Here is a 15,348-nt window from a genome sequence, read left to right as displayed (position 1 = left end):
CAACCTTGGACACATAAAGCTCCTCATTGACCCGGCGGCCTTTGGCCGGCCGAGCCGGGTCACGTGGCACACGCGAGCTTGGAGCACCCAATTTCACAGGTCACATGCCGTGGCGGTCTCTTCTCAACTTTTCCCGGCTGTGGAACGAGCCGCCGCCTCCCGCTACCACCCACCCAGGCTGCTTGAGTCACACGCACGCACGGCCACACCGCACTCTAAGCACAGCAAGTAGCAACACCAAGCAGCCGCAAACTTGGTTTTCTCGATTGTGTTCCTCATGCGTGGGTGCTCGCCTGTCCTCCTGGGACTTGTGGCGGTGCTCGCGGTGGCTGTAGCGGCGACTGCCCAGGATGGCAGCCGTCCGCTCCCACCACCCCTGTGCCGGGCCGTCATCGGTCTAGCAACAAGTACGTCGTCCTTGGGGAGGCGACGAGTGCAAGGAGGGGGAGGCAGGGAGCGCAAAGGATATTGTGGTGGGGCAACAGGTGGGTGGCGGGAGACTCACTAGGAGCTTGCGTGAGAACAGACTCCCCCCGCGCCCCGATGCGTTTCCGGGCGCGGCAACGGTGACCGGCGGCCTTGCCAAGGCCGTCGCCAACCACGCTGCCTGTGCACCAAGCGCAGGCAACAACGAATTGACCCAGCTCGATGTAACGCTGTCCCCTAGCCCGGTCGCCTCGCTGTCCATGGCAGTGCCTGCGTCTCTGGCATCGGCGCACGTGACTTCGGCGTCGTGGGCGGCTTCGGTGTCAGCGTCGTCGGAGAGCGGGTCGATGACCGGTCTCACCGTCAGCCACACACTGACGGTGACCGTGTCGATGGCACTGGCTTCGGCACCAGACGCTGTCTTTACCGTTAGCGGCAAGCTGGAGATGACGGCCTCGCTCCCGCTCACGACCATGCCGCTGGCGTACCTCGCCGAGCTCGAGCTGCCCTTCCACGGCAAGCTCGAGCTGACGGGCACCAGCGGAGCAACGGGCAAGGTCCTTATCGTCGACACTCACCCGACCGACGGCCAACTTCCGCTTGTTCTCATCCACGCGACGACGCCAACGTCTTCAGGTGCGGTCGCGGCGTCTACTGCGACCATCGTGGCCAATGCCTTGGCGCAGGTGCCTTCGGACACCATTCCGTCGTGGATGGATACCCCGCTGACGCTCTTTGCCTCGCTCCGCGCTGGATTCGTGTCCACGGGCGTTGGTGCCCCGGTCGTGGTGGCGAGCGGCGAGCTCGTCCGCTCGGCGTCGGAGACTGTGCCCGGCGCGACCATCTACGCCGCGCACGCCGAGTGCCTCGTGGGCGGCTGCTCGGTCCTTCTCGAGTCAACTCTTGCGTCTGCGATTACGCAGACCGGAACCGGAGCCGATGCTGCTGCCGTCGTCTCGACGCTTGACTCGGTCTTTGCGGTCTCGGCGACGTCGATCATTCCGGTCTCAGTCTCCGCCACCACGGTCGCGGTCGGAGACAAGGTTGGCATTGTCTTGCGCGCTGCCACCTCGCTCGACGCACTGGCGCCGGCGTGGCCGACCGCCATTGTTGAGCTCTCGCCTGAGCTCCTCCTCGGCATGGGCCGCGGCCTCCAAGTCCGGTTCTCGGGCTCTGTGGCATCAGTCATGATTGGCTCGGGCGCCGATGCGCAGCGGGTTGTTCCGCTCGCGCCCGTCTTTGACGGCTCGTCGCTGGGTGGCGTGGCGCTGCCGGACGCAGCGCTGACCGGCAATGCCAGCGATGTGGCCGCCATTGCCGCGCAGGTGGGCGAGGCGCTGACGGCCACGCCATCGCTTGCGCCAATGCTTGCCGAATTTATCAACACTCGTCTTGTGCCTGCGTCTGGCGTTGATGGTCTGGTGGATGCGTACCTAGCGGCAACGCTGACGCCAAGTTTCAACGGATTCTGGGCGTGGTTTACCGGCCCGCACACGCGGACCGTCTGCGCCGCCTCGCAGTTGGAGCATTGCTATCTTCAGTTCCGTGCTCCGTTGGCCGGCGAGACGACAGTCGTGCCGACTCTGGAAGTTGTGCTCGCTGGACGGAGCCTCTCCGCCCCGCTCCCGGCAACCTGCACTCATCATCTTAACGCCACGTTTGCAGCGGGTGCTGCGGCGCTAACTGCATCTGTGCCTGCCGTCGCCGGCTTTGGTGCGCCCGGCTTTGTCACCACCGTCTCGCAGCTCACGCTCGCGCAGCAGTCGGTCTACCTCGCGGGTACAATGGATCTGGTGTACAGTGGTGCGCCTGCGTGGAAGCATGCGCCCAAGGTCTACACCTCTATCCGGGCACGCGCGGTGGATCTGGTCTCGACTGACCCGACTGGTGCCGCGCTCTACACGGCTGCCGACGTTGCATGCACAAATGGGGGCCTTCAAGTCGAGAGCGTCTCGCTCTCGACTGACGCCTCTTCCGCCGGTGGCTTTTCCTGGGCCTCGCTAGCGCAGGGCAAGGTTGCAACCAACAAGGTGAGGGTTTCGTCGGCCGGTGCGTCGGCGCTGGCTTCTTCGCTCTCGGCGGCCTCGACCGAGCTGGCCACCGCTGGAAATCACGCGTGGGCTACGAGCGAGATTGGGCCGACGAGCCTGGTTCTTGGCGCGTCCATGCTCTCTGTCCTCGAGGCACTCGAGAATGCTGTGGCTGGCAAGCATGCGCACGACGCCAAGGACATGGTGGCGGTGGTGGCGGCGGCGCTCGACGCCGCGCCGGGTGGGCTCGGTGCGCAAGTCACCGTCGAGCTGACCGGCACTGCTGGCGCGCCTCAGTTGGCAGTCAGTGTGGCGAGCGTTTGGCGGGCTGAAACGCGGATTCAGACCGAGGCCGCCCCGTGGGCCGGAGTGGTGGACCTCTCGCGGGTTCCGCTGCACCTACTCCTCACTTCGGAGCTTGAACTCTCGACTGCAGCTCCAAGCAGCGTGACGCTGGCAGTCAGCGGCACAGCACGTGTGGCGCATTTTGCAGCGCCAGCGAGCTGGCAGATGTCGGCCGCGGCGGTGACCGACGGCTCGATGCATCTTAAGCTCGACCTCCCGACCAGCTCGAGTCTCTCGGTCAAGTGCGATGCCAAGACAGACGGGCTGTCGGGCTCGATGGCGTCGATGCGTGTGACGATCGAGGACAGCGACCTCGCGGCAATGGACAATGCAAACCTGGTCAACGGGACCGTGCCGCTCTCGTCGGACGCGGCCGTCAATGTGGTCGGCTACCCCCACTTTCCGCCCAAGGCCGTGCTTGCCAGCGCCTCACTCCACGGCTCGGGCCCTGTGGCCTCCCTCCTTCCGACGCTCTCTGCCACGGCACCCAAGGACATCATAGCGGCGCTGTCGAACACGCTCTCGTCGGTTGCCAGCTTTGGCTCTGGAGCCGGCTCATTCCCGCTCCCTCTGGTGAACAAGGGCGTCGACGCGCTCGACTCGGTTGCTGCGGCGCTCGAGCCGATTCTGGCCAAGCTCACCTGGGCTGGTGACCTTGAGCCGGAGCTCATGTACGCGACCGTGTGTGTGGACGCGCCAATTGCAGCACACACCGAGAACTACGCGATTGGCGTCAACGCGCCGTCGCTGCCAACCGTCGAGTGCTCGTTCTCGTTTGAGGCGCTCAACACTGGCAACCTGGCGAGGTCGCTGCTTGCGACGGCCGAAGCCGGACTTGCTGGATGCACCTATGCCGGCAAGGCCGGCCTCCGGGTCCGTGACTTTGTGGCACCGAGCGTGAGCAGCGTCTTCTCGCAGGACGGACAGAGCTGTGCAGTGTTTTCGCTCAAGCCGGCGGTGCCGGGAGTGGTGAAATCGTTCTCGATGAAGGCCAAGAGCAAGAGTCACGTGCTCTCGCCGTACACAACGACTTGGACAGAGTCGTCGGTGCCCGTTTTTGGACGGTGGGACGACCTGGTTGTCCTCCTTGCCCAGTCAGGTATCAACTCGCTCGTCCACCTTCCGTCGTCTATCGAGGTCGAGGCGCTGAGCCTGCCGTCGTGTGTGCCGAACGTGCCGGGCTGGGCAGCGTACTTCTCGGGCGTCCTGCCTGGAACTGCTTTCAAGCTCGGCTTTAACGCGACGCTCTTTGACGGAACTACCTCGTCGGTGGCGTCGACGATGAAGGCTGGGCCGATCAACGTCGAGCTGCCTGCGTCCAGCGCGCAAGCCCGCGTCGACGCGTTTGTGCAAGCCGAGGTCGGCATCATCCACGGATGCGCGCCGCTGCGATCGGCGCGCAACATCTCGATCGAGACTGCGTTTGTTAACGGGTCAGCAATCGAGGACTTTTCCACCGCGCGGGTGCCTGCCACCGGCGGTGGCTTCCAGCTCCACGCGCAGTTTGTTGTGCGGTCTGTCGAGCCTGACGTCCCACCCAAGTCGGTTGAGGTGGCGCAGTACATTCATCTCGCGCCCGGTGCGCTAGTGTCGGAGCAGCTCATGCACGCGCTGCTGTCGCAGATCACCGACGTCGAGCTCGCTGGCGTGCTCGGCGTCGGTGTTGTGGCACCCGACCCAGTGCTCAACCCGGGCTCGCCGCAAGTGGAGATTGCTATCAACGCGGCAATCAACCCGGAGACTCAACACCTGGTCATCCCGTACTCGCTCTCGATTTCGAACATCACGGTGCCTGGCCTCGAGTACGCCGCACCAGTGATGAGCCAGTCGCGGTCGGTGGTGAAGGAGCTTGTGGTTGGCCTCTCTGCTGCTACGTCGTTCGAGGCAGAGGCAACAACCGGAACGCTCGGCCCGCTCGGGCTCGAGGTCGGGTCGGTGACGGCGGAGACATCGGCGTCGCTGGTTCTCACTGCGGCCTCGCCGTGGCTCACAACCGCTACGGCGCTCAAGGCCGGGACGACGACGAGCTCGCTCTTCTCCACCTTTACACTCGAGGCCGATGTTTCTGGCTCTGCAGTCGTTGGTGACATGCACATCGACGCGCTCGACGCGCCAGTGCCCGGCCTCCCACACCTCACCATCAACCTTGGCGTGTCTGACTCGGGCGACCTGGCCTCTGGCGCTGCGTTTGAGCAGTTTAAGGAGAACCTGCAAGCTGAGGCGACGGCGACGTGGTCTGGCGACGATGCGTTGATCCGCATGCTCAAGGGCATGATGTCCAAGGACGCGTCGATGTGCGAGCTGCTCAAGGCCGGCGTCGACTTTCTGGCCGACGTCAAGGCCGACCCCAGCGTCCAAGCCCCGCTTGCCCCGATGAAGCACTCGCCGTTTGGCCGGGTCCTCGGCAAGCTGTTGCCCATGTACGACGACACGGTGGCAGCGGTGTGCGATCACGGCGAACCAATGTCGGTTGCGCTGTTCTGCTCGTTTATGGCCGACGCGTTCCACTACCAAGTTGGGCCGGTGTGCTCTGACGTCACGCTTGCGCACGACATGTTCCAGCTCCCGCTCACGTTTACGGCCTACTCGTACTCGTACACCGACGCGTCGGTGATGGACACCCAGCTGTTCCACGGTGGAGGCGAGCTTGCCGCGGGCGTGTCGACATCGAACAACCTTGCGGTGTCGGCCAAGGTCGAAGTTGCGCTTGTTCTCGACGTCACCTTCCCCGAGTCTGGGCCGATCCAGATCTCGCTCAACAAGGACGAGACGTACGTGCGGGCGTCTGCCGGTGGCAGTGACGACGGCCAGCTCAAACTGCAGTTTGGTCCGTTCTCTGCGCAGGTGGCAAAGTCGCGGGCATGGCTGGCGGCTACAGATGCGGTGGGAGAGACGGCACCCGCCACTCTCGCCGCCTCGCCGGGCACCGGGGTCGTCCTCGGCGGCTCGGCCGGCTTTGAAGCGACGGTCACGTTTCCGTTTGTAGACACGTCACAGTGTGAGATTTCTGTGGAAGTGCCGAACCTGGCCGAGCCGTCATCTGCGACGGCTTCGGACGCAAAGTGCGCCGACTTTGTGTCCAACCTCGAGTCGGTGCTCTCGCGGTCGTGGATGGCCGAGTTCTTTTCGCATCCTGGCACCTTTTTCTCCTCGTTCTCAAGCGAGATCGCCAAGCTTCGGGCACAAATGTTTGGTCCAGACTCGATCATTGGCTCCAAGGCAATCGCGTTTATCGACAAGAAACTCGCCACGCTCTTTGATGGCGAGCTCGCGGTCATCACCGGGCCGGCCGTTGCCTCGCAGATCATCCACCAGATCTCGGTCGACCTCGTTGACAAGCTCGCGGGCATTCCGGTCTCGACAACTGTCGACGAGATTGTGGTCGAGATTGTGACCGGCGCGCTCAACGCGCACCTCCCGCACCTGGCGCAGCCGGTCACCGTCGCCCACGATGCGCAGGCTCGCAGCTACACCTGGTCGATCGAGTTTGGCAACTCGGCACTCCGTCCGCTGTTCTCGGTTAACTCAGACTGGGGCGCGCATGGCCTGCTCGACCTTGACATCCAGTGCAACGCCCAGCTCGAGGCCGACTGGACTTTTTCCATTGCGCTCGTTTACTCGGCGGTTCACGGCGTCTCGGTCACGCTCCCGGTCGAGCCGGCCTTCTCGTCGACCGTCGACCTCGACATGCCATCCGGTTGTCAGCTGGTCGGAGGGCTTGGTCCGCTTGGCTTTGAGCTTATCACCACGCCGGCGGAGACGTACCTCAAGGGCACGCTCGCGCTGACGCTTCAGCCCAAGGCTGACGTCGACATCGACATTTCGGCTCAGTTGGGCGGTAGCGGCCTCCTTGGCGCCGGTCCACTCATTGCCGACCTCGCGCACACCACGCCACAGGAGGCGCTTACCGCGTTCATCCACTACGAGGCCTCGTTCAAGGCCGGGTACGAGTTTAACGTCAAGGCCGGGCAGACGTCAACCACGCCGACCAAGCTCGCGCTCAACGACGTCGAGATGTGCCTCGGCACCATGCTTGTCAAGTACATCGACGCCATGATGGGCCACGTTACCAAGATCCTCGATCCGCTCAACAAGGTCTTTGGCCCCAAAGGCGTGCTCCTCAAGCCGATTCCGGGCATGTCCAAGATCTTTGGCTCCAACTTTAACGCCCTTCGTGTGGCACGGTACTTTTGTGAACTCACGTCAGACTGCAACATCAACGATCTTGTGGCGGCGGTCCGGACGTACGCACGGATCATGGACGTTGTCGCCGTTGCTGACGAGCTCTCATCGCTCGGCGTCGAGGGCTGCGGTGTGAGCAAACTGCTCGGCTCGTTTGAGCTTGCGCTTCACAAGCCAGTCCTCGTACCCGACAGCTACCTCCCACCCAAGACCAAGCAGATTCTGTACAACTCGGCAGTTGCGCAGGCTCACGAGAAGGAGATTGCCTCGTTTGTGTCGGGCGTGACGACCTCGGGCTCGTTCGGCATCGAGTACAACATCCTGCATGATCCGGTGGAGAAGCTCCTTGACATGATGATGGGAACCAACTTTGCCATTGTGGGTGTCACCATTCCGGACGCCACGCTCGCTCTTGGTATGCATTTCCCCATCCCGATCTGGCCGTTCCCGCACGTTGTGCTCTCGCTAGACTTTAAGGCTGCGCTCACAGTCTCGGTCGGTGAGGTCTCTCTCACTTACGATGCGGTCTACGAGTCGATCCACTACAAGAACCCGTCGTACTTGTTCCGCGGCTTGGGCGTGACGTACACCAACCCGGACGGCTCGCCGCACTACCCGCTCATCTTTACCGCGTCGATGACCGGCGAGGTCTCGGTCGGCGTCTTTATCTTCAAGGGCTACGGCTACGCCGGGCTCCAGATCGACGTCTCAGTCCGGCTCAACAACCCGAACGGTGGCGAGGTCATCACTTTTGACCAGATTGCGCGGCTGGTGAAGCACGGCAACCTGATGCACTCGCTCGACGGCGGCATTGTGCTGACATTCAAGTACGGGCTGGGCATCCGAGCATGTGTGCACCTCATTGTGGTCCACAAATGCTGGACCGTCGTCCACTGGGACGGGTCGACGACGCTCTTTACGCACAAGTTTAATCCGCAGTCTGTGCCTGCAGTCTCTTCGGGTGCGGGAGCGATCAACCTCGGGCTGGTCGACTCTACGACGAGCGGCATGATGCTGGCGAGTGGTGAGCTGCCGACGTACACCATTGACGATGCCGGCAACGGCATGATCTGGTTTGCCTTTGTGGTGCCTGGCCAGCCGGTGGGTAAGGCGCTGCCGACCCGTGGCGTGCCATCAGTGTCAGCCAAGGTTGTGACGTTTGCTGGATCCACAAACGGCGCCTTCCGGGTGGTGCCGCGGTCTTCGACACCTGTTGCGCTGCCGTCGGTCGCCACCGCCCATGTCGAGCTTCCGATGGCGTATCACGCGCCGGCGAGCGGGACACCGACGTATGTGGCGAGTGGACTCAAGGTGAGCGCGGCCAGCGGTGCCGGTGCCTCACTGGGCAAGACCTGCGGGAGTGTGAGCCTCACCGAGCCTGTGGAACGGGCGTCGATCGGTATCGAAGGCGCGGTGTGTCCGGTGGCGGTGACGGTGTCGACTGCGAACAACGTGACAATATCAGGCAGTTTGGCAGCATACGGCGGGCATGCGGTGACGGTCTCTGGATCTGGAGGCGACACGCTTGCGGTGGAGGTTGTGACAGAGAGCGTGCGGATCGAGTCGTCGACGGTGCTGCTCGGCAAGAACGAGCTCTCTGTGGCTCTTGGTAACGAGGGTGTGTTCTCGCGGCTGCGGCTGAAGGGCTCGGCGTCGCAGGCGACAACCTTTACGGTTGCTGCAGTGCCGGCCGGGACCGAGACGTCTGCTCACGGTGGCGACGGCGACGACAAGTTTGAGGTTGCTGACCTCGCGGCTCTCGGCTCGCTGGTCACGGTCAACGGAGCTGGTGGCGATGCCAACAGCCTCAGTGTCACGCTTGCCAAGGATGCGACGTTTGCGGACATCATGGCCGACTTTGTCCTCGGCGGCTTTGACTCGGCCCCATCGCGCGGTGTCGGATTTGGCAACATCCAAACGCTCAACGTCAACGTGCATGCTTCGGCGAGCAAGAAGTCTGTTGGTCTGTATGTGGCGGCACCGGTGGCAGGTACCAATGTCAACCTGGTTGGCATTGGTGGTGCGCCCAGCTCGGTGCTAACCTACGATCTGCGCGGATGCACCAAGGAGTCAAAGCTGGTTGTGACCGTGCAGGGCGAGGGGAGCCACTCTGTGCTCCTGGGCAACGGAGCCCACTCGCTCATCGACTATGAGTGTGATATCGAGATTGTCAATGAGGCCAAGGCCGACGTGACGGTCCATGTCCATGCAGCGCAGGACAAGCGTGCGCTCAAGTATGCTGTGTCTGACAGCGGCGTTCATGTGACAGATGCGTCAGGCAAGACAGACGGAATGCAGATTGTGTTCAACGGACCTGTTGCTCGCGCGCTTGTCCACTTTGGCGTAGGTAGCACTGTCGCGGAGCACAAGATGGTCCACGCGACAACTGAGGTGCTGTACACGTCTGCCGGCGCTGCCAAGCTTGTGATGGCGTCGTCGTCTGCAGCTGTTGTGGCGAACGGAACGATTGACGTGACGTTTGGGACTGCCGGGTCGAACAAGCATCCGCTGGCGGCGATTGCGGCGCCGGTGTTTGTGGGAACAGCGAGCGGTGGGTCGCTGACGCTTGCAAGTGCGACGGGCGCGAGTGCCCCGGACCAGTGGTTCAACTTTGCGTCGCACCGGGTGTGCGAGGCAGAGGCCAAGACGGCAACGCCGATGCGGCCGACGGTCAAGCCGACGGCGTGGGCGGTGGAGCTTGCGGCTGCAGCGGGTGTTCCCGCGGCGACCGATGGGCTGCCGGCGTGCCAGCTGGCATACGGCGGACAGCCGTCACGGTACGTAATGAGCGTGACGACCGGCGGTGGTGTCGACGGTATTGTGGGACTCGGTGTGGACAACGTGGCGCTGACTGCGTCGCTTGGTGACGAGGACGACGTTCTCGAGTGGAAGCCAAGTAGCGACGGTGTGGCGATGTCGCCGCTGGCGGCGTCGAGTGTGGCTGGTGGTGATGCGGACGATGTGTTCCTTGTGCCAGACCTTGCCGGCATTGTGTCGATGCTGTCTGTGGACGGCAACGGCGGTGTGGACAATGTGTTCAACGTGACGCTGGCGAGCGACGGACTGATGGCCGATGTGCAGGCAACGAACGTTGTGGGTCACTTTGGCAGCGGACCGTCGCGGGCTGTGGACTATGCAGACATTCAGGTACTCAACGTGGAGATGCATGCGTCTGATGCGCAGCGTGAGACGATGGTGTACGTGGCGACGCCTGTGGCGGGGACGAATGTCAACGTGATGGGCGTGGGTGCGAGCGCCGAGCATGAGCTGACGTACGACCTGCGCGGGTGTGATGAGAGCTCGACACTGACGGTGTATCCGCGCGGCAGCGGGTTCCACAACATTGTGCTCGGCAACGGCGGCGAGAAGCTCGACGGGTATGGATGTAAGGTGCGGGTGTTCAACGAGGACGCCAGTGACCGAACTGTGTTTGTGCACGTGCGTGGTGGCGACGATGCACGGACGATGAGCTACGCGGTGTCGGACGGCCTCATCGAGGTGACGCCGGCTGCAGGCAGCGGAAGCTCGTTCAGTGTGGAGATGGTTGGCGTGGCGCGTGCGCGTGTCGACTTTGGAGTGGGCAGCACTGCAGCCGAGCATGTGATGGCCAGCGAGTCTACCGAGGTGCTGTACACGTCTGCCGGCGCTGCCAAGCTTGTGATGGCGTCGTCGTCTGCAGCTGTTGTGGCGAACGGGACGATTGACGTGACGTTTGGGACTGCCGGGTCGAACAAGCATCCGCTGGCGGCGATTGCGGCGCCGGTGTTTGTGGGAACAGCGAGCGGTGGGTCGCTGACGCTTGCGAGTGCGACGGGCGCGAGTGCTCCGGACCAGTGGTTCGACTTTGCGTCGCACCGGGTTTGCATGGCAGAGCCGCAATCGGGCGTTTTGCTCCGGCCGCCGACAGCGGCGACAGCATGGACGATGGGCCTTGCAGCGGCGAACGGAGTGCCAGCGGGTACCGATGGGCTGCCGGCATGTCAGCTGGCGTACTCTGCTGTCGCCAGCCAATATGTGATGAACATCACAACCGGCGGTGGGAGGGACGGCGTGCTCGGGGCCAAGGTGCAGAACGTGGCATTGAGCGCATCACTTGGAAATGGCATTGACTTGCTGGACTACCTGGTGTCTGGAGCTTCGGCACCGCTCGAGGTGGATCTCGGAGAGGGGGTGGACTTTGCCAACTTTGTAGGCCCACTGGACTCGCCGACGCGTGTGGCTGTGGGCGCTGATGGAGCTGCCGACGTTGTTGTGTTCTGGGCGCCGCCTGTGATGGACTCGCTCTCACCGTCGCTGCTTGAGGGTGACTCAGTGGTGCCGTGTGGGTTCGGGCGGCCTGAGCCGACACTTGTTGTCTCGCAGCTAACGACGGACGACGCGATGTCGCTACTCGGCGGGACGCCAGACATGTCGACATATCCGTGGCTGGCCGGCTACTTTGGCGGCTCGCCGCGGACGATCAACGTGACGACACCTGTGGGTGGGCATCTCGACTTTGACCTTGCCGGCAAGGAGGTGATCGAGGTTGTGCAGCTTCCGGTCTCGTCCGAGAGCACGTTTGCTGCCGCGTCTGCCAGCCACCCGGGCGAAGTGGCCAAGGATTGGGTGTTGGACATTGCACTCGCTGCGGTGGACGAGCCAATGTCAGTTGCTGTCCATGGAGTGTACGGAGGCAACGGCACGGTTGTGCTGCACCTTCCGGCGCTGCCTTCCACGTCGGCGTCTTACGACGTGAGCGTGCACGACCTAGGCTACGGCGGATACGGGCGGGTGATTGTTGGTGGGCTGCGGCTGACGCTGCAGCACGTTGACGTGCTTGTCCTCGACGCGAGCAGCGCGCCGGGCACCACGGTGCGTGTTGCAGACGCACCTGCACCTGACGGACTGGAGACTGCGCTCGTGTTGCTCGCGCCGCATACAAGCATCCTTCCTGCCGAGTTTACGTTCCCGCTTGTGATTGCTGGAGGCGATGTGCTGGCGCAGTCTGGGGCGATTGTTTCGGCGACGGCGCCTGTGTGGCTTGTGGGTGAGACGACGCGGGTGTTTATGGACGCCGGCAAAGCGGTGGACGTGGACCATCACTGTGTCGTGTCTGCCGAGGGCGTGGCTAAGAACGCGATGCCGTCGCTTGTTGTGATCGATGTGGTTGTGGGCGAGCTCGGCGTGAGCTCAGCAGCGGCCGCGTCGGCGCAAGGATGCGGTGCCGGCCTCTTTGGCGTGTCATACGTGGAGATGACGGCAACGAACGTGAGCGTGGCTGGGATTGCGGCTGAGGTGAGTGCTGCAGTGGTGAACGTGACGACCGAAGGCGCGCGGATCTCGCTCAGCGATACAGCTGTGTGGTCAGAGGCCAAGCTTGCTGTTGGCGAGGAGGCCGAGCTGTATGTGACCCGCGAGGACGGGTCAGTGTTTGAGGTTGGCGCGCGGAAGACATCGCGGGCTACCGTTGCACTCGGCGTGTTTGCAGCGGCGAGCAAGGCCGATGTGCACTGCACTGCTGGTGCGGGCGGCGCTGCGTTTAACTTGAGGCGATCGACACAGCTGCGATGCGGACGGCGGTGTCGATTCAGGGAAGCGGCTGCGATGTTGCGCTCGGCTCGACGAGCGCGGAGCAGCGTAACGTGCCTGCGACGACGGTGTGGGGCGGCGACGATGATGTTGCGGTGACTGTCGACGCGACGGTGTTCAACACGAGCGCGGCGAGTGGCAGCGCACGGGCGGTGGTACGTGCTGTGGGCGAGCAGGTCGAGGTGACTCGGCCGTCTGGTGCCAAGGCTGTGGACGTGACGGTCGGGCGGCCGGGTAGTGCGTTGTTCTCCCGGGTGGCAATTACGGCTGTCGGGAGCGGGATGTCGACGGTAGCGTCGACTGACGACGCATTTGTTGGCGCCGCGGCGCTCACGCTGCCGACAATTGTGTTTGAGCCTGCCGGGTCTGGCTCGCGGCTGGAGCTTGTCAACGTGGCGAACGGGGAGCCGTCGCGGGCTGTTGTGGAGGAGGCGCGCGTTGTGAGCAACGCCGGCGGAGCGATGCGGCTGGAGTACTGTGGCGACGATGGATGCTCGTGGACGTGCTACGCGTCGTCGCAGTGCACGGCGCGGCAGCTCCGTGCGGATGCGCTGTTTGGCGGCCCGTGCACAGATGCGCCGGAGCTCGAATCGTGCGCGGCGGCAGCGCAATGGCGGGTTGTGGGCGCGGTGAGCGCTCAGCAGAGTCGCGACGGGCTTGCGTGCGTCCCGTACGGACCGCTTGTGCTTGGTGGCGACGGTGGCGGGGCGGGTGGGGCGTTTAGCGTGAGCCTGATGGGCTTTGTGCTGGGCTCTGCATGCGTGTGCGCGATTGCGACACTGTGCGGGTTTGTGTTTGCCGAGCGCGGGCTAGACTACGGACTCAACCAGGTGTTTGGCGACCGGTTCGGGTGGGCGCGGTTTGTGGTCTTTGCGCTTGTCTCGCGGGCGCGGCTTGCAGAGTGGTCGCCGACGACGGTGGACGCTGTTGCGGCGGCGTACCAGGCTGTGGCGAACCTCGGTGGAGTGCAGTGCGCGGCTGTGTCGCCAGCGCCCAAGCAAGACACGATGTGGCGGAACGTGGCGGCCGGGCTTGCGTCGGCGGCGTGCGTTGGGGCAGGCCTTGCGGCAGCGTCGCACGTGCTCGCGCGACGGCGGTTCGTGGGTGCGTCTGTTGTGGCGCGCCTCGCGCGTGCTCTGCTTGGCCTCGCGATGTTTGTCCTTGTTGTGCCTGCGCTTGCCAACGCGCTGCGGAGTGGAGCCGGCGTGGTGGTGGTGGCGACAAGCCTCGTGCTTCTTGCGCTCGGCCTCGTGCTAGACACGGTGCGGACACGGGTGGTTGTGGTCATGACTGGCGCGCACCTAGCGCTGGACTCGCCGGACACAGCGAGCAAGGCCGTGGCTGGGCTCGGATACCTGCTCACCTTTGGCGCAGCAGTCTCGGCGGCGGTGCTCGGCGGGCGGTCGCAGGCCGCGGTCTCGATCTCCGTCTCGCTCGGGCTGTGGACCATCGCGGCGGCCGGCGAGCTCGTGGCCCCAGTGTGGAACGTTGTGCAGGGCGGGCAGCGGCGTGTGCTCGCCCTTCATGCAGTGGTTACCACCACGGTGTCGGCAATTGTCGGCGGCGTGGCGCTCTTCCTCCTCCGCGGGCACGGGCCGCTGGCAGTCGTTGCGCTCTGGGGCATCGCGTTCTGGGGCCAGTGGCTCTCGACCGCGGTCCTTGCAGTCCGTGGACGCTCGCTCGATGCCGCTGTTCTCCGGGAGCGGCGCAAAATGCTCCGGGGCGGGCGGTGGTCGATCGGTGTCAGTGGCGTTGATGACGAGGCTGACGGCACGCTTCCTCTCCTTGCGGCACGCGGCTTTGCGCCTGTTGTCGCCGACGTGACTGAAGACGAGCCGACGTTGAACTAACTAAACCACATCTGCTGTGGCAGGATGATCATACATTTTTTTGTGCCCAGCAGCCAGCTGTGGAGACAAGTCAGCATGTAGATGGCGTGGCAGCGGAAGCTGCATAACGTCCTTGTTTGTAGCTGCAGGTTGGTGATGTAGGAGTGCTGGAAAGTCCGTAGGGCAGCGGGGTGGGCCTCGTTAGAGTGTTTTGAGGGTAAGGCGAGGATCTCTGGTGTGCTGACAATGCTGCCGGCAACAATAGCGAGTCAACGATGCTGCATTCAGTTTGGTCTCACAGCCTCCTTACAAAAAACAGGCATATTTCCACCCCAAACGCGACAAAATATTACTTTTATATATTTGTTGCTGAAAAACAGCACAACTTTCAAAATAATCAATTTGACACAAAATATATATATGTACAGTCACGTTTACATATATTTATATAGAATTCATTGTTTTAGCCCATGGGGCACCACCGTGACACAGACTCGGCCGACCTGCGTGCGACGCGCTCGCGCGCTTGTATGCCGCCCTACATCGACTCAAGCGCATCTAAGTGCCTTGTTCAGTCTCATTGTAGTTGATCTGACCCCCAACCGGACAGAGTGCAGCGTCAGGTTTCAGCTTGGAGGCTTTGCGAGTGCGCAAGCCTTGCGCAGGTTCTCCACGCGCTTCAAAGCTCTTTGCAATGCGCAATCTGCAATCGGCCCGCTGGCAACCTTGCCAACCACGTTCATCTGCTGTACAACTCCCTAATACCTCGTTGCGCTCCGTACTCATCTCCTGGGCCGCCGGAGAACGACGTCCCGTCATCCGCACCTTGTGCTCTGGCTGCCAATTTGACAATCATCCGCATGGAACAGAACAAATATTTTACCCGCTGTCCTTTTTGCCCCCACCCACGGCGATTTGCACTCCCCGCGGCTCCCCAACACACCCGAGCCTTCTTCATTTCTCCTACT

The 15,348-nt window shown here is 63.2% G+C and overlaps 1 protein-coding gene across 1 annotated transcript; it reads left to right on the top strand.

Moving 5' to 3' along the window:
• The first annotated feature begins 335 nt into the window (after positions 1 to 335).
• AMSG_05791 (uncharacterized protein) lies at positions 336 to 14,420 on the top strand. Its single transcript, XM_013901745.1, has 4 exons — positions 336 to 407; positions 527 to 3,482; positions 3,519 to 12,483; positions 12,525 to 14,420. Exons 2-4 carry the CDS (start codon positions 687 to 689, stop codon positions 14,399 to 14,401), a joined length of 13,638 nt encoding a protein of 4,545 aa, XP_013757199.1. The 5' UTR covers positions 336 to 407; positions 527 to 686; the 3' UTR covers positions 14,402 to 14,420.
• Positions 14,421 to 15,348: the final 928 nt, after the last annotated feature.

Source organism: Thecamonas trahens (genome assembly GCF_000142905.1).
Source record: "Thecamonas trahens ATCC 50062 unplaced genomic scaffold supercont1.27, whole genome shotgun sequence".
NCBI classification, from domain to species: domain Eukaryota; order Apusomonadida; family Apusomonadidae; genus Thecamonas; species Thecamonas trahens.
The sequence above is the reverse complement of the archived record's forward strand: the minus strand, read 5'-3'. Positions and strand labels throughout refer to the sequence as shown.

What these genes read in the sequence shown, in the direction of transcription:
- AMSG_05791 (XM_013901745.1), top strand. Translation starts at nt 687, where the DNA reads ATGGCAGTGCCTGCGTCTCTGGCATCGGCGCACGTGACTTCGGCGTCG. An exon ending in CGGAGCTCATGTACGCGACC is followed by an intron (nt 3,483 to 3,518) that starts GTGTGTGTGGAC and finishes GCACACACCGAG; the next exon opens with AACTACGCGATTGGCGTCAA. An exon ending in CGATGTGCACTGCACTGCTG is followed by an intron (nt 12,484 to 12,524) that starts GTGCGGGCGGCG and finishes CGATCGACACAG; the next exon opens with CTGCGATGCGGACGGCGGTG.